This window comes from Centruroides vittatus, unplaced genomic scaffold (assembly GCF_030686945.1).
Source record: "Centruroides vittatus isolate TY-2023 unplaced genomic scaffold, ASM3068694v2 contig_754, whole genome shotgun sequence".
In the NCBI taxonomy this organism is placed as follows: domain Eukaryota; kingdom Metazoa; phylum Arthropoda; class Arachnida; order Scorpiones; family Buthidae; genus Centruroides; species Centruroides vittatus.
The window spans coordinates 3508964-3528462 of NW_027122490.1; the positions used below are offsets into that span (position 1 = coordinate 3508964).

Below are 19499 nucleotides of genomic sequence, written 5' to 3' on the forward strand. Positions count from 1 at the left end.
CAGAAATATTGTGTTATTTAGATTCTTAATCTTTTGATACTAAACAAATTTTGATTATAAATATTTTATATACAAACAGTTTAGTGATACAATTGATGCAACATCATTTTAAGATTTAATATAACATAAAACTCATGCATAAGCTTTACATTATATAAAATCTAATAAACTATTATATATTAAAATCAGTTAAGATCAATTGTAATGTTTTTCTATTTAAAATTAAAAAAATGTTATAAAATAAAATATTAGTGAATGCATTATTACGTAAAAGTGATCGTTGACGAAATTCGTAGGATAAAAAAAATTTCCTGTACATATACTCATTAAAATATTCCTCGACTCATTCGCAAATTCATGTTGGGAATTTGTCTTAATCTCCTTTGCTTGCTTTATACTGTACAATTTCAGATAATGTGATCTGTCTTCTGTTAATAAATAATCAATTACTGTATAGTAACAATGTTAAAACACTCGCATCAGTATCCTCGATCGATATCAAAGATGATCTTTCACCAATCGTCAGCGTTGGATGGAGATTTATCAATCTTGTTGACTTATATTCCACAATTCACAGATTATGACACGTGGTAAGGCTGCAGGTGTTAATATTTTCCATCATGGTTTGTTTCTTTACCACCACATTTTATCCTCCATCGAGGAATGCTATAATTTTCTGTATGTCAAGATTGTTATAAATAAATCAGACGTGTTTCATACATCATACATCAGTTTGAATGTTTTTCGGGTGATGCATAGAGCGCGGTAATGTCCACTCTCCACGCATAGGCGTTCCACTTGGAGGCACTTTCTTGACTTGCTGAGATTGTGTATAATCACTCATTGGAGCCACTTGTATAACATTTCTTTGTGGCAACATTGGAGCCGTAGGAGAAGGCACTTCTATCGACATAAATCGTTGATTGACCTAATGGAAGAATACAATGGTTCTATTCTCAAAAATTTCGCATAAAAACAACTTACATTTTAGACTATATTTTATACTATACAGTACATGTAATACATTGAGAACATATATTATTATTTATGAATACTGTAAATTCATAAACCTGTTTGTTCGTGCTAAATTCCGGTCCTGCCAAATTTATTTCTGCCTCTCGAAGATATGTTGCTTCCCATAAAACATCTCCCATTACTTCTTTCTCGATGTCTGATGATCGCTCAGTAACAGCAATTCCTATTCGAATTTAAACAACATAAAGTTAAATACTTTCATGAAATTTAAATATAATAAGTTAAATCACAATTAACACGAAATCATGTGCAATAAATATTTATTGCAATTTAAAATTTAAACTTTAGATTTTATTATTAAAGTATTAGAAAATTGAATATTTTGATATATACTATAAGTAAATATAAATAAATATTATCCTTAGAAATAATTTTAATGATAACACATTAAATAGTATAATTACCTAAACTTTAAGATAACACATATTAAAATAAAGTGCTTTAATATTAATATATTTAATTGATATTTTTAGCTTCTAGTGGAAAAATTGGGATTATCGATCAAGACGAAACTCAGGTTGAGTTGTATACAAAATCAAAATTTACCGGGTATTATATCCGGGCATTTATCTTCTCTTTCTCTAATGGATGCCTGTGGCTCTCTCTTATCATCCGTATCTTGTCTCAGTGGAGTCCGACATCTATAAACATGAAATTAGTTCCGTTGATTAATTTGACAATGATACACATTCTTTGTTTGTCTTTAAACAACTGATTTATTTTGATCAGAAAATTAATTGAATGTATTTTAAGTGCACGACATGAAAAATATTAACTAAATTTAGACGATGCAAAAGAAAATTTTGTAAATAAATGTATATTCAATGGATTAAATCTAGCAAAACTATCTTTATTATAATTTAAATACGGACTTCATTTTATTTGTGTAAAAATATATTTTAGATAATACAATCCTTATTTATTTATTAAATATGTTTTAAATTCGTCATTTTATTTTTAAAATAAATATTGCAATTAATAAGTACATTTACATTACGAAGATGTAATTTATGTAATTATTATTATTGTCGTTATTATTAATACAAGTAATATTCATTTGCATGTTAGCTTATTACACGTATCAATAATGATATGCTAAACATATAATTAAGTGTAATATTCAGTATGATTATTTAAAAATTATAATAATGATGATAATATAAACTCCGCTGGTTTATAATTAAATAATTTTGACAAATTTCACATTTAGTTTCAAATATTAATAAATGTTATAAAATTTAAAATAATTTCTATAAATTCATTTTAAAAAATGCTGGAAGAATTATAGAAGAAGAAATCACATTTGCACTTACTTGTCACTTCCATAATCCCCGTGGTCTGCAGCATGTAAAATGAGATAAATTTGCAAATTTCGAATGCAAAAGACGATAAAATAATCGGAAGAAAGTATAAGAATTTCTTTCAATAATTTATTTTAACCTTATCAATTCGTCAAATAAGTTTAAAATTGAATTATTTGTATGTTTTCTCTTTTATGAATTTATTAATAAATTGTATTTATGGTGTTTGAAATCAGATATATAGTTGTTAAAAATTACTAAAATGTAATATGATTGTATTAATAAATAGAATTATCTAAATTTTATATTGAAGATATATTTTAATAAATGTAAAATGTGAAAAACATTCATTTATTTATAAAAAAATAGTGTATACATAGAACAAGATTACTAAAAATGTATTGTATATTAAACAGTTTGTAAGTTGTTGTAAATATGATTTTTAAATAAAATATATTACTCTATTTTTATTCTCTTAGATTATTATGTTAAATATATAATGATACTTTCTATTATCAGTTATAAAGGAGTATCTATAATCACAAGTGAAGATATTCATGTTACGTATTAATATATTACATAAAAAGTATAACGCGCTATATTTTTGGTTGTGGCGAGACATATCATAAAAAAGTAATTGGAATTTTGGTATCTTCCAGTATGGGATTGACTCATTTTTTCGTCATTTAATATCCATAGTATAATTTTGACCTATTATATTCGTTATGAAAAATCTTTTATTATATAAAAGTCTGTTGTGATTACTATATGAATATTTTTAATTCAGAATATTTATGACTATTTAAATAAGAATATAACTTTTTCAATAATAATACAAAAATATCAGACTATCAAGATTCTATAGGTGAATAAAGTTAACAAATTATGACATAAATACGATAATGTTTCTATATAAATAATAAATATAAAATAATTATAAACTATTTTTGTTGCTCAAAATGTTATTTAAATTATTAGATTTGGTCTAGGCTCTAGGCACTTATATATTTTCAAAATCTTCAAAATTAAAAGTATCAATAACGTAACAACACATACAGAATTTTGATTATTATAGTTATTTTTGACCAATTTTATGTTTTAATTGTATATTTATTAAACCTTATTATCTGCATTTACATATAGAGTGATAATTATAATTTGAATCATATCTTATCTATCATAATTATGATATTATATAATTACGATATAATGGTTGCTAGACTTGAAAAGTCAACATTTTGAAGTTCTCCTAATTATCCCTGTCACGAGGCCAGAAGTTATGATAAATTCTTATAAATTTAACTTAAAGTTTTAATTGCAAAGACTGATTAGAAATTAGTTTCAAAAAGTAAGAATGGAATAAATTAAGCATAGACTAATAAGCTGCATGTCATTAATTTAATGCGTTTATTCCTTTGTGGATTAACAGTTTTGTCTGGAAATTCCATGTATTACCTATTGACAGTCGAGACAAGAATAAACGTTTTCTCGAATTTAAATATAAAGCCTTTTTTAACGTAAATACCAACACTAGAAATTCATAATGACGTTAATCTTTATAATCGTAATTTACATATTTTAAAAAATGCAAATATTTAATTATATTAACTTTAAATACAAGTAGAAATAATAAAGCCTTGTCTTTGACAGAATGTAAATTTATGTAGCAATTGAAATTAAAAGTTTTTTCTTCACATTTGAACTAATAATTACAGTAAAAAAATAAGTCGATACATTACTAATTATTAGAAGAATTGGCTAAAGGAATATTTTTTCTAAATTAATTGTATAAAATTTACACATATTTTAAAAAATATACTATCAGTGGCACAATCAGGAATGGGGGAAGAGGCGACAGCTTCCCCTAAAGATAATTTCAAACAAAAAGTTAAAAAAGACATGATTAGTTACTGTTTACAATGCTTAAATGGCATCACAGAAAAAGTAAATATTTTTATTATACATTTTATAATAAAAAAATTAGAAAAATGTTTGCCTCATATTTGAAGCTTGTGATTGCGCCACTGAATGCGGTATTAACTCACTTTTATGAATATTATTTCTTCTCCTCGCTTTCATTACTAAAATAATGAGTACTGCGACAAGTACAAGACACACTATAACTGCTATTACTCCAATGATTATAGGACTAATGTTTACTTGCCAAATATCATCTATAAAATTTTAAATTGTAATATTAAACAATTGAATTGTCGTAAATAAGTAATATCAGATAAAATATTAACATTATTATTAAATAATTTTTATGAAAATCTTGTAGCTAAAATATTAAAAAAACCCAGAAACGAGTTGCATAACTTTCCCGGCTATTAAGCGATTTCATTTTAAAAATAACATTTATGTCATTAATCATATTAATAAATAAATTGTGTATGGTGCCATCTGTTATGAGAATTTATGATGAAAATCTTTTAATATTATTAATTATTATAAAATAGCAAAACGCTGAAATTTGAGGGTAGAGATGAGATTTAAAGAATATGTGAATGTTAATAACAAGTAATATTTTCATTAAGTCCAATCCATCCCAAGATGTGATACATGACCTCATGTATCTCCCCACCTTGTCAGGGGCGCGTTATAACTTTATGATGGCCAGCCAAATTTGAATTACGGGACCTCATGTTCAGTGTCAATTTCACAAATTTTTCTTTGGGGGAAATATTTTCCTACAAAAGATTAATCTGTCAGTGGGAACCCCAGGCAATTGTCCATTTTCCCCATAGAATAACATGCCACTGCACTCTGTTGACCTTTAACCACCAAAATTTAATAGCATCAATACCCCTCAGATACAATCTACTATGCTAATTTCGTTTCTTAGTCGTTACCCCATCTTGAGATATTAAACAAAATAGGCCCCAACAAACACATACATAACGGAATTTGTTTTTTCTTTTGGCTATTCTGGGTTCAAAGGGTCTCATAAGTGGAGATTTGCAAAAAACCCGGAGAATCAAAGTTGACACGATTTCAATACTTTACCTTGTTATATATACATAACAGCCGGAAAAGTAAAATAAATCACAAAATTAATTATAATATAAAATTTAATTTAATTTATTTAAAAATCAAATGAATATAAAAATACACTTCATTTTTATAATATTTCAGACACTGCTTTTAAAAATTATTATTATAATTATAGATTAATAATTAATATCTGTTAGCTTATATATTTCAACCTTCGTGTTACAAATGTTTATGACTTAGTAAATTATAAGACACATTAATAATTAATACCATAAAAGATTATCCACTTTAAACTTATGTACTGATTTGAAATGTAAGTTTTTAATTAAAAATAATGTTTATTATATTATAAAAGTACTTAACTTTACGTTACTTTAGGTAAATTACCACAATATCATATATGAATATTTTATTATTAAATTAAATTACTTGCAAATAAGATTCCCGAATTTTTATAAGGTTTTTTAAGTTATAAATTTTTATTTCACTTTATCCAATTAAAATTCTATTAAGTTTTCTGTTTCATTAGAAACTTTTGTATAACAGTTTATTTTAATAACTGTCATCATACATTGGAGTTTTTGAGATAAACTAAAAAAAAAAAAACTTCTTTTAATCAGCCTCTTAACAGGCTTTAAGCATTTTCATTATTCATACAATTTTCAGACACGTAGCAACTTTAAAAGATCTAACATCTACACCAACTTTAAATTATAATCGATGAATGTACTTAGCTTACCTTTTTGTGTTAGACTCTCTGGTGGAGATAGAGTATTTGTTCTTAATACTGCTGCCTGACTTCTACCTTTTCCATTAGCTGCGTACATTAGAACCACAAAGTTAGTGCCTGGTTGTAAGCCGTGTGCAACAAAAAAAGGGGTATCTGTGGTCATGTTTGCTCGTATTCTTTGTAGCGTGGAATCGTACAACTCCATAAAGAAGTATTGAGGTAATCCACCATCATATCCGGCGATACATTCGATAAGAAGAGATTCTTCTGTTTGATTAGTAACAGAACAATTTTGAAGAGAATCCGGTGGGCCTGAAAATTAATATTTGGCAGTTGATCATCATAAATAATACAAATCATGACTAAAACCTCGTTTATTCTAAGTTTATTTCGTTAAAAATAGATAAATCAGTAATACTGTGATATAAACATTACAGAATACAATTTATGTACTATAATCTCCAGCACTTGTCTGTTTAGTTTATTTTTCATTTAAAGATATATATAATATTTAGAAAAAATTTATATTCACTAAACTTGAAATTTTGAAATGTTTACTTCATTTAAACAAAAAGTATTTACCAATACAAATTATATCATAGAAGTAATCAAAGTACAACTCTAACGGAGAAGCTAAAAAATTGTTAATCGCTAATACATAAATTTTACATAATAACCAATTTTTTTATATTTATTATATTCGTTTAAAACTATGAATTTTAAGTTCTATTATTCATTTGAATTTGCATAAAACTGCCATACAGTGAATAAATTAGTTTATCGTCGGTCTCATTTATTTTAATCCTCACCCAAGATGGTTTATGATACGAATAATTATTATAATCCACCTATAATAAATTACTCATATCATCAACCGCCGTTTCATTTATTGGTACAACACTCAGTTTAACGCACCCGTTTAATACCTGCTGGGATAATGGTGTAGATGCACGGTTCTCTCTGAAGTCCTACACTGTTCTTTCCCAAACAGAGAACAGTACCGTAGTCATAAATTGTTCGAGGAGTATACGTTGCCACACTTGTGCTTCCTTCACTGGTAAATGTTACGAGATCTACATTTTCCGACGTATTATTGAAGGACCAAGAAAATGTGACTTCGCTGGGATCAGCATCTACTTCACATGTAATCTTGACAGCTTCACGTCTGGCGGCTCCATACACGTATTTTTGATTTGCACTGCATACCGGAGAAACTAAGAAGAGGGAAAAAACATCTGGTGAGAGGTTTAAATAAAACACCAAAACCGATTTTGTTCAAAGTTTAAAAAATAAGGATCTCTAGAAAAACAAACTTCAGTTTAAAAACGGTACTTGGTGAAAACAAAGATTATCTCTGGTTGAACGAAAAAAAAAGGATTAAAAATATGAATTTTTTAAACTCTAATGAAAATATTAGAATTGTGTGTTTTTTGAACTACAATTTGTATTATTATTATTATTTTTTCCTAACTGTTCATTGTTGTTTCGAACAGTTTTAGTAATCGAATTGCAATTCTAAAATAAGAAATATAATAGAAGGATTTCGTATGTTTTCATAAAAAAAGACGAATCTTTTAGAATATAATTACATTTGCAAGATAAAATACTTTTAACAATTGAATACAATTTCATTGCTCCTTTCGTTTCTATCGATTTAAAATACTTATTACTTAAATTGCTTTCGGGTATTTTGAGATTTTATGTAACAATAAATTCAATAAGCTCATAATCTGTTATTTAGACCTATGATTTGTATGATAATTCTAAACTAAAGAAATATTTTTTGAAATTACTTCTTTTTAGGAAATAACATAATTAAACATGGCTATTAAATGTATTACAGAAACATCAATAAGCTCTGTATACGTCAAAATACACTTAAATTATTTAAAAAAAATAACCAAACAAGATTTAGTGATTTAAATTAGTTTCCAATATAAAATATCCTGTAAAATAATTATAAATTTTTCGTTATTAAAAAAACTGATAATAATTTATAGAATAAAATGTAGTTTTGATATTATAAATAATTTTTCCGGATCTGAAAATTACTTACTTTATTAAATTTAATAAAACATTCTGCAAAGTGAAATCTATCTTTGGTATTTTTTAACGAGCTTAATGGAATCGTTTATATATTAAAGAATTTAATTAATTTGGAAAATGGATAATATAAAAAAATAAGTTGGTTGCAGGGTATAATATTATATCTTGGAAAATATTTGAGAATGAGAATGGCTGTATGGAAACATCGAGAGACCAATTTAAAGAAAGAAATTTAATGATAAAGTTAAGATATGATGGTGATGTACACTACACCACAACTTACGGGAACCTTCCATCTGGATAAGATTGAAGTTTAGAGAAAAATACGTGATAAATCAGTAGATTGAATGGACTAAGCATTTCGTGATTCTTTTAAAAACCTGCTGACAAGCAATAACGTTTTTGTATTTCAAAGAATAAAAATTGATTCTTTTGTTTCTTGACGAACTTAACAGCTGTAATGCGGGGTTGACTTTCTTATTATTTTTTTTTAAAATTAACTGCGTACAATTATCGATTGTATTTAATTTTCTTTTAAACTAAATCAGAACGTTCGCAGTTAAATGAATTAAGTATATGTATGATACTGCAGAATTGATAAAGACGTGAAAACTTTAGTTCATTTTCTTATTTCCCTTCTCTTTTAAATTTATTGCACAAAATTACCTGTAATATTTTGTTCTAGTATATCAATAATTAGAAATTGTGACAAACCATCGACTAATGTAATATAATCACGTCATTATATCCATCTTTTAAAGGAAAATCGCGTGCTTACTTTTTACGTCATTATTAACGTACCAATTTTGCTAATAATACATGCTTAACTTACATTGTATCCTTAGAAACAGCAGATTACTTTCACCTTTTCCTTCTGAATTAGTAGCTGTACATGTGTAGCGACCTCGATTTGCACGTTGAACCTTCTGGAGGACAAGAGATTGGTTACTAACTATTATCCCTGCTGATAAATTTGTGTGAAGATCACGGTTTTCAAATTTCCAACCGATTTCGTTAACCCAAGGGTTAGCACGAATATTACATTCGAAATAAACATCATTTCCCTCCTGGATATGAGAATGACGAAGCTTGCTACCGAGACGTAACGTTAATTGGGGAATAACTGGAAATTAAATTTAAAAACTATTTAATTAAAGATTAATTATTTAAAATTTTAGAAATGTACATAAAATGAATAAACAAATATTTTAAATTTCTATCATTATTATTAATGCTAAATAAATATATAGAACATTTCTGGAAATTAATACTTTTTTTCTGTTAGAAATTTCTTAATTTTGTACTTTTAATCGAAAGCAGCAATTTCTAAATGATATCTTCCTAAAATAAGTTTCTACAAACTTTTATCACAATAAAACTTGATCCTTTTTTGCTGTGCCGTCTTCCTGTTTTATGACACAAGTAGTGTTTTACTACACTATAGAGAGTTCAATCGCTTTAGTACAGTCGTTCCCATGCACAGAGATTCTAGTGTACGTAATCGAGTTTTAGAGGTGTGTAAATCACGGAAAGCGATGCAAGAGAGTCTCCCGCTAGGAACACTGGTATTTCATTTACCACTTCACCACTCTGTATCTTTATATCAGCTACCTCAATCTGACAGATATGAGAATTTAATTTTAGACTGAAATACTTACAGTGAACATCTAATTTCCAACCGTCTTCGAGTGCGCTTCCAGACACTGCTTGATTCTCTGCCCTACAGGATAGAAATTTGCCACTATCTTCCACGGATGGGATAAAAGTCAGTATACTGGTACTAACATTGTCTTGAGAGGAAACTTTCTCCCTTGTTGTTTTTAGTTTGACACTTCCTTTCCACCAAGAGATGACAGCAGGGGGTCGGGATCCTTTAGCTCGACATACTAAATCCACAGCCTTATCTGCTGACAATGGACGACGTTTGTCTTCTATACTAACTTCCAGAGGAACCACTAAAAACAGAGAAAATTCTACTTTATTGTGACAGAATGGACCACTTGTGTCGCTTCCATATACACACTCTCTCTCATCTGTCATTTGCTATTTACCGTTTAAAATTCTCTGAAGAATAGTAAAGTAACATTTGTAAAAATTGCTTTTTAACATGGCATTTCTTTTTCCTATTATAAAAGCCCTCTTCATTCTCAAGAATAAACCAATTCTGTTTAAAATTATCATGAAAATGAAGGAAAAGTATCGATTCTTTGTTTTATAAAATAAAAATATTACCTAAACCAGCAACAACTATCTAATAATTATCAGTATTTTTCAGTTTCTGTAAAATCTATATGTCATTAAAATACATATTTTATGTTTAAAATTATATGTATAAGGATTATTTTTTTATAAGTATGCTTGAAATAATTAGAATAATTCTAAACTAAATGTTATAAAAGCTTAATTACATATTTTATAATAATATTACTTATTATGGCAGTGACGAGTTATAGCTTCATAGGGCCCAGGCAATTTTTAAATTATGGGGCCCCGTGTACAGTATTGACTTCACACATTTTTCTTCGAGGAAAATTTTGAAAAAATATTTTCTTAGAAAAGATTGGTTTGGGACTCTTGTTGGTGGGGTCCCAGGCAATTGTCCTTTTTGTCCATTGGATAACTCGCTACTATATTATGGTTAATCTTAAATTTCTATTTCTATATGAAATAAATAATTCAATATAATACAAAAATAAAATTTTATAAAACTTACCTTTTAAAAAAAGTAACTAGTTTTTTTAAAACTTATAATACCACAAAAATAATTGGCATTATATAAATTATATTTACTTAAAAAAAACTTGTTAGAAATATAAATAAATAAAATATATGCAGAATATTATATTACGTATATATACATTTAATTAAAACTATGTAAATTTTTTATGAAAAAATACATAGTTATTTTTTAAAATTTATATAGAAATAAAATATCTATTTTTAATTACGTTTACTAATAATGAAATTATTTAAAAAATCCAAATAAAAAGAATTATTTTAAATATATTTTTTATTGTTTTCTTCATAGAATTTTCCTTGTAGCAAAAACATGTTATTTGTCGGATTATATATCAAGAGTTATCTGTTGATTAATCTGTTGATCAATGAAAACTCTTACTTTCGAAGAGTCGTTCTTCACGTTCCACGGTCAACAACCGGTCGGATAAGATGTACAAATATTATTCTACAATCACCCAATAGATTAGAGATATCTGACAAGATATTAGTCATCAGGTTATACCTTAAGGGTGCCACAATCGATCGAGATCTTAATCTTACTTCTATTAACTGCAAATGGTAGCATTCATTCTATATAGAAGCAAGATGGCTTTCTATTTTATGTTACTAATTATCTATATATCTGTTATATTAGATAATGATTTGTATTGTAATAATATGCTTTTTAAAGGTATAGGTTGATTTTTTTGTAATAATAATAATAATAATTTATTTTAAAAAATACGTCGTTAAACTTATTTATGTTCTATTTTCTGTTTCTTTTTAATTAAAATATTCGAAAAAATTCTTGAAAAATATAATCATGTTCTACAGTAAATGAACTTTTAATAAGATATTTTATTTTAAAGTAAAAACACTTTTTAATAATTCTGTAGTGTTTTTATATAAAAATAATGTGATTTCACATTCAAAAATTTAAATATTGTAATAATAAAAATGCATCTTAATGTGTAAAAATTAAAAGATATTAAAAAAGACTATTCTGTTATTAAATTAAAACTATTTATTAAAATAGTAACATTTATTATTAAATGTCTTTATTTTAATAAAAATAAAATACCTTACTGAAAATTGATTTTTATTTGTGTTGTTCAAATATTTATAATTTTTATTTTGTTTCAATTTTAATTAAAAAGAAACAAAAGACGATAAAAATAAAATGAACTTTTAACAACATTTTTTTTATAAATATTATTGTTTCACCGACATTTTAGTTATTGTTATAAAATAAATTAAAGAATAATAAATTGCTGTGAAATATTGATTATATGGTTATGTTGAAATATTTTAATTAAAGGCTAATTTAAAAAATTAACATTAGAATAGTTTGTTTTATAAAAAAAATTGTACAAAATTCTTTTGTATGTGTAAGGTAAGTTTTTCATAAATTTTAATTTAATTGTTTTTGTATTTATTAAAAACAGATTTGCATATAAAATGTATTTTTTAAAATGCTGTAAATATTTTACATGTATATAAATCATAAAATTATTTATTTAAAATAAAATTAAAATATTTTAATCTGACGAATAGTTACAATCAAAATAAGTAAAAATAAGTAGAGGTTTATTAAAATATGGAATATTAAAGAAAAAATTTCATGTGAAACTTGAAATTTTAAGTAGAAAATCATTTTCTAAATCTGTATCTTTCTTGGAGCAAAAACAATTTACATTCATTTTATGTTAGTGAAAATAATTAAAAACGAATTAAATTAATCGTTTTACTAATTTTTCTATTAATCGATTAAGCTTTGTATGATAAATAAGTGCAATTCTCGATCCCTGTCTTCTATTTCTTAGTTACCTGCGACAAATATATTTAAAATGACTATTTTAAGCGAACAACTAAAATAAATTGGATTGCACTTATTTACTTCATTCAGAACATATTCAAATTTATTGAAAAGATTATTTAACACATTTTTCGGTCTCATTAATTACCATGTTTTCGTTTTATTAAAGAATAAATTTAGATGAGCACTTAGAATTTATATTAGTCAAGAAAATTTTTTTATTAAGTTCGTACATTGTAATTGTAATGTTTGTATGTATATATAATCGAAAACTAAACAGTAAAAATGCCATGAAATTAATTAAAATATTTTACTTTTTATATAGTTGTTTAAGATAAATTGGCTTCTTTTAATTTTTTTTGTTTTCTTTTCAGACGGAAAGTAAACGTTGGTTTATTGTAAATCAAATCAACATTTTAAATTAAAAACTATTGTGTTTTTAATTTAGAATAGTTTTCACAATGGCTTAATTTGCATTGTTTTTTCAATAGTTTCTGTTTTTCTTTTTTGTTAGGCTAGAGGATATTGTATTCGCTAAAAATAAAATTTAGAGTAAAAATCTTGTATATGAAAGCAAAAGCAATACCAATCATACAAGATTTTATATTAACAATGCATGATATATCTGTGGAAATCTGTCTCGAATAAGTTTATCTAAGATATAGTTTAAAAAAAAGCATTGAAATGTTTTTGATTCAATGGATTTATGTATTCGTGATATTTGTGTTTATCCTTGATTAATGTCGATATCCATCTAAGCTGTAAATTTGACTCAAGCTGATATTTTTCACTAGATGGCTGACGACATGTAATGTAAAAAATAAGTTATAGCATTTTCTTTCAAGCAGTTTTCTGTCGGCAGGCCAAATCTGAGAATGCACTGTGGAGCTATTCTCATGTTTGAAAATTCTATAGGAAAGTGTTTGCAATTTAAAATAAAATGGTTTTATTCTTTTGCATTGTGAAAAATTCAGAATAGTTTTTTTTTATTCAACAGTTATTTTCAAATGTAATCTTTGATAACTTTGGTTTCTTTAGTTTGTTTATGTATGTTATTTTTAATATATTTTAATATACTGTATGTATTTTTTGTGGTCACTGAACTCAATCGTACAGTCCATTTCATTTATTAGAATTTATTTCATTTTTAATAAAACAACTAAAAAAATATCTAAGTAATATCATGTTTTATTTCTAAACAATACAAAGTAGCAAGATAGCGTATAAAATAACTGTCAAGAAACGAATTTTTAAAAACAAAATAGAAATTTTTTCAGTGAAAATGATACTATGATTTGTACCGAATCTGTTACAGATGTATAATAAAATAAACTATAAGCTAAAATATAGATATAAGAAAAATTGTTATTTTTTTACAATGGTACAGTAGTGTTAAAATATTCATACTCCTGTAAAAATAGCGTTTTGTTGGAAGTTTTTAGAATTATCTTATAAAAATATGAGTTTAATTACAAAATGATTTAGAATTTTAAAAGTAGATCCAGATCAATAGATGCCGAGATAGAAATTTAAAATGAGACAGAATAGTGAATAGTTTCTTCAGTGAACATCTGTTGCTCGACTAGAGTTTATAGAGATATTGGTTTTTGTAGTTTTAGAAGATATCATAAAACCAAGCTTGGTTTTATTTATTTTCGCTGAAGAAACATTGGAAAAAAGAATTTGGATATAAGATAACCAATCTACTTGTACGACTCATGGTAATATATTTTTTTCTTGCCTTTAATAATACGAATTGAAATCCTTTTATACTGTGTAACGTAGATGGAAATTGTTGGAATTTTCAAGAAAATGTAAAAAAAAATTTCTGATTTTGATTGCAACACCTAGGTTTATTTGGAAGTATACAATAATCGAATGTATTCTTACTTGTTAGAATTCTAAAGGGTTAGAATTCAGACTATTCTTAAAGAAGTTAGCGTGACACAAGATTTATTATATGTTATTTGAATATCCTTTTACAAAACATCAGAATATGTATAAGTTAAATTATGAACGTTGAAATTATCATAATAAAATTAACTTAAAAACTGCTTAAAAGTTTTGAATATCACAAAAATTTACTTATTCACAATGAAATATCTAATCTGAAATTTTTTCCTTCTTCAAAAGAACAAAATTTTTTTTTGAGTAAATGTATTTTTTCTTTTATAAATTCAGTTGTTTATAAGTAATCATATATAAGTTATTGTTTCGTGCACTACGTTATTGTCTTTAATAATAAGTTATGGCAATATAAGCCAGGGATAGAGAGGAGAATATTGACACCAGAGCAATATACGAAAAAAAGAATAATGACAACATATAAAAATAACAGTGTCCAATTTTAAACCGAGCTAAATTTTGTTTACGATGTTTTCGAGAGTTTATCTATGTTGTTTACGAGGATTGGTATATTATCCACTCGCAGAAAGTTTTACAATTGGCTTATAGTTTTCAAAAGCATCTTCGTATTCTCGGTTAATAAAAGAACGAATAAAGAGTTCAGTCTAGTGTAGACTCTAAGCGCACGAATACAATCGACTTCATCAAATCCTGCTTAATCCAAAAGCTAACGCATTTATTTATTTATACCTCAAACTATGGAGAGAAGAGATCATGTTCTTGGTTAGAGATGTAGTAAATTTCCCGGTTGCAAAAAAGAAATAAATTCCGTATTAAAAATTGACTGCTTTGTTTTTCACTTAATATATTTTAAAGAAATTTTTATATGTTTAGACAAATTCAAAACAGATATAATGTGTAATATAAGCATTATACAGAAACACTTAATTGAAAATTCAAAGTTTTATTTTCAAACAAGATGCCGAATGGCATAAGTATTAATTGTGTAAATAAAAATTATTCTAGGAATTATGAAAAGTGATGCGAGAAATAATTATTCAATGTGTTTCCTGGAAATTTCCAGATAACTTTTGTGTCATGTCAGTCTAGTTTATCTCATAACTCCAAAGAAATCATCGTCAGTTCTTTCTCTATTTATATAAATCGGAATGATTGATTTCCATTTTAGAGAAATAGTCACATGGAGTAAACTATGATCGATAATTCTTATATACAAACATAAATACAAGATTATTGAAACAGATGATACAATGTATTGCATAGCAATGCAACTTTTATAATGAGCATTACGTTTATGGGAAATACGCTAATAAATTGTATTTTTATAAATGCAGTATAGAAAGTTTTATTTAATGTTTGTCTTAAATGATGCATTTTTTCTGCTGACGACTAAGCTATGTTTCTTTGATAAAAGATTCAGTTAAGTCATAATATAAACTGGTTTTAAATAACAAACAAAATGTACTGTACGTGGCTTATTAACATTAGTTGTCTGCTGTAGAATTTATCATTAAATATGAAATGTTCCTACAGAAGTGTTACTACAATGCTTAAATTTTATCAAAGTATAATTTTAATGTCACTTATGGAATCTTATCTGATAGCAATTTCAGTGTGGTTAGCCACTTATTATCCTCTTATAACCTCGCATTAGCTGCCTTCTGCCAATTTATCCACAGTATCCTGTACTAGTTCAACAGTCTTTGATAGTACAGGAAATTTTCCGCTTCTCAAGCGATCTTTGGCATTGCTTATCGCTTTTAGATTGATCTGAGAAAATCTTCATTTATGATTATTTTGGCAAAAATGTACCGTTTTCTTGTTTGGTAGGAAAATACAAAAGTCAGTTTATCTTAATTCGTTTTTAACCAGTTTATATGATTATAAAACTAAATTGCTTACTCTGACTAGCCATTGAGAATCTGTTTCTATTTTGAATGAGAATAAAACTTTCATAATTTATTCCGTTATATTTATTGTTGTTGAGTTCTGTATATCTTTGTAATACATGTCATTCTTTATAATTAAATTGAATATCTAGTAGCTTCGTAAATTTAAACAATACTTTAAAAATATTACAAAATACATTTACATAACTATTTTTACAGTTGTCGATATTTCATAATATGACGTTAAAAGTAATGTTAAGCATCATAAAAGTAACAGTATGGTGTTCTATAATATAAATGAAGATGAAAGAGGATTAAATTATTAAATAATTACTTACAAATATAATAGAATTGCTTATTGGAAGTTATAAAATTATTTAGCAGAAAAAATATTAAAAAATCATTAATTTTTTTGCTTAAACATTTAACTTTTTAAATTATTTTAAACCTTATTGTTATTATTAAATTTTATAATCTAAAAGTAAACTGACATTTTAAAACTCCATATTTAAAATGAAATTCTTTCAATTGTTTTATGTTTCTGTAGAATATAATCATTTTTTGCTATTATTAAAATATTTTAATTTTTATTCAAAGAAATATTTTATTTAAAATAATTCTGTAAAACGATTTAAATAATTTCTGATAAAATATTTTTATATAAACAAATAAAACATAAATGAATAATTTGTGACAGTCGTTAATAAATGAGTTAAATTGGCTTCATTTAAAATTATTTAATAATTGAAATTTAAACTGTTACATTCTTAAGAAAATACAATTATTTAAAAAATTAATGAACTTAACAATTAGTTAACTAGCACATAACAAATATGAAAAAGAATTATTTCTATATTTATTAAGTGCTAAATAATTATGACTCATTTTTATTTTATACATTTAAAATTGAGTTAATGAATAATTACAGACAAACAGAAAATTAACCCAGAAAATTTTTGAAAATGATGTAATAATTTATTTTCATTTAGTTTTCTATATTTCATTTATAAAAGCGATAAATAAATAAGTACAAAATTGGAAACAATATTAAATAAAAGTAAGATTTAAAAATTTATAATAAGCCTATACTTAGCTGCAGTTTTTAAATAAATATTGACTGGAAAAAATTAAATTAAAATTTAAATTCTTTTAAAAATTTATGTTTTAATGACAGAAAAACTTAATTAAAAATAAAATTAAAAAAAAGATATAACGCTGTATAGAAGCATTCGTTGTATGTTTTTATTTTTAATGTATTATGTATATATACTATATCATTTATAATAAGTAAATACATTAGTTTCACAAATAAAATTCTTGCTGTGAAAAAATAAATAAATATATTATATTTTAATCTGTAATTAAATTTCCTTTTAAGAAATGAAGATTCTAAAATTGGATTAACTTTTAAAATATTAATGTTATAGATATATCAAAAATTGATTTAAATTTTGAATAAAGTTATTAATAAATATTATATAGTAGCTTTTGCTTAAAAAACCTTCCTATATTTATCAAAAAATTAAAAATATACATACTTTTAATGGAAAATTTTTTTCGAAATATTATATGTAAGTAAAAATATTTTATTTATAAGCGATTTAAATTTTATTATAAACCTATATTTATGAAATTTTTGAAAAATATATTATAATTGGAAAAATAATTTATAATGTATTAACTTATTCTTCTAAAAAGAAAAAAAGGCGTTAAAACAATGTTATATACATTGTATACAGTAGAAGTTTATCCCATTCAATGCAATTTATTCTATTATTATCCTCTAAATCCATTGTAAGAATTATTTCAAAATATAAATCCTATATTATCTACTATCTTAGGACATTCACGCAATATTTTTCAAAGTTGAATGTAAAAACCACTTTCTCAAAAAAAGATCGGAAATGCTTTAACTGATCATTTTGTAAGAAGCAATAACATCCACTATTCTCTAAGAAAAGCAGCTACAATCATTGGAAGAACAAAACAGGAAATAAATGGAAAGCACTGTAAATCAATAGCTTTGTTTATCTGGAAACATTTTTGATGGTCACGTTTTCACGGATATAGGAGTACTCTGGTAAATGCATTTTTATAAGTTAAAGAAAAATAGACATTTTCCTTAAATTGGTATTTTACTTAAAAATTGTTTTTCAAATTCTATAGAACAGAAAGAGAAATGTAGATAGACTATTTCTCTACCTAGGTAACCATTATTGAAGTAACACTCATGATTGAAAATATATAATACAACATAGTCTACTATGAGTAATGACATGGTCAATATAGAAAATCATTTATCTCTACGAGATTGGCAAGTAAATAAATTTCTTAAATATAAAAGTTAACTACACACAATCAATCTTAATATTTTTATTTTTCTACGAAACGATTAGTAATTTGAATGTTTCAATTTGTATAACATTTAAATAATTGTTATTTACAAAGAATTTAGCGTTGAAATGTTTGTAAATATTGTGCATTTAAAATGGAAAATACATTGGAATTGCTATATTCTAGAGTAATATATCACGAACGAGAGTATTACTACGCTTTAAGAGACAAGCTTGGACGGCAAGCAATTCTATGTCTGTGATAGCAGCGGAGTGGACTGATGCCAAGCAATCTTGTTCACAAAGACACACGCAAAGCATCGAAAATATAGAAAAAAGAATTTTCATGGATTTTTATCACCTTCTACTATTTCCTGTTGCATCCAATAATAAAGTTTAGAAAAGTAAAAGAAGCCAATTGCAATGTGCAACATATGGAATTTTTCACTTATCTCACAGCAACTACTTTATTTCTTTTTCTAGATCTTTTCAGACATTCCTGTAAATATATGGATGCTAGAGTAAATCGATCCTATAGGAAGTTTTTCAATCCATCCATTTATTATCAATGACAAAGGTTGAATAGCAAATATTTAAGAAAAGCAATAACGTAGAAAATTTTCAAAGAACTTTTATTTTATCAGATAAAAATAATTTTCAATAGATAAGAATTGGTGTCAAAAGAATATTACATTTTTAATGTTTACGATACTGATTTAATGATGTGTAATTAAGAATCTTTTAATAAAGTTTCTTTGTTAAAAAGTGACT

General features: G+C 25.3%; 1 protein-coding gene across 1 annotated transcript in view; it reads right to left on the bottom strand.

Moving 5' to 3' along the window:
- Positions 1–679: 679 nt before the first annotated feature.
- Positions 680–19499, bottom strand: part of LOC136981439 (kin of IRRE-like protein 3) — a 129155-nt gene continuing 110335 nt past the window's right edge. The window contains exons 5-13 of the mRNA XM_067277765.1: positions 9765–10061; positions 8939–9229; positions 6987–7274; positions 6070–6372; positions 4382–4510; positions 2349–2373; positions 1582–1676; positions 1071–1198; positions 680–928 (exon numbers count right to left, since the gene is read on the bottom strand). Coding sequence (XP_067133866.1) covers positions 722–928; positions 1071–1198; positions 1582–1676; positions 2349–2373; positions 4382–4510; positions 6070–6372; positions 6987–7274; positions 8939–9229; positions 9765–10061 — 1763 coding nt within the window. The 3' untranslated portion in view covers positions 680–721. The remainder of the gene's footprint in view (positions 929–1070; positions 1199–1581; positions 1677–2348; positions 2374–4381; positions 4511–6069; positions 6373–6986; positions 7275–8938; positions 9230–9764; positions 10062–19499) is intronic.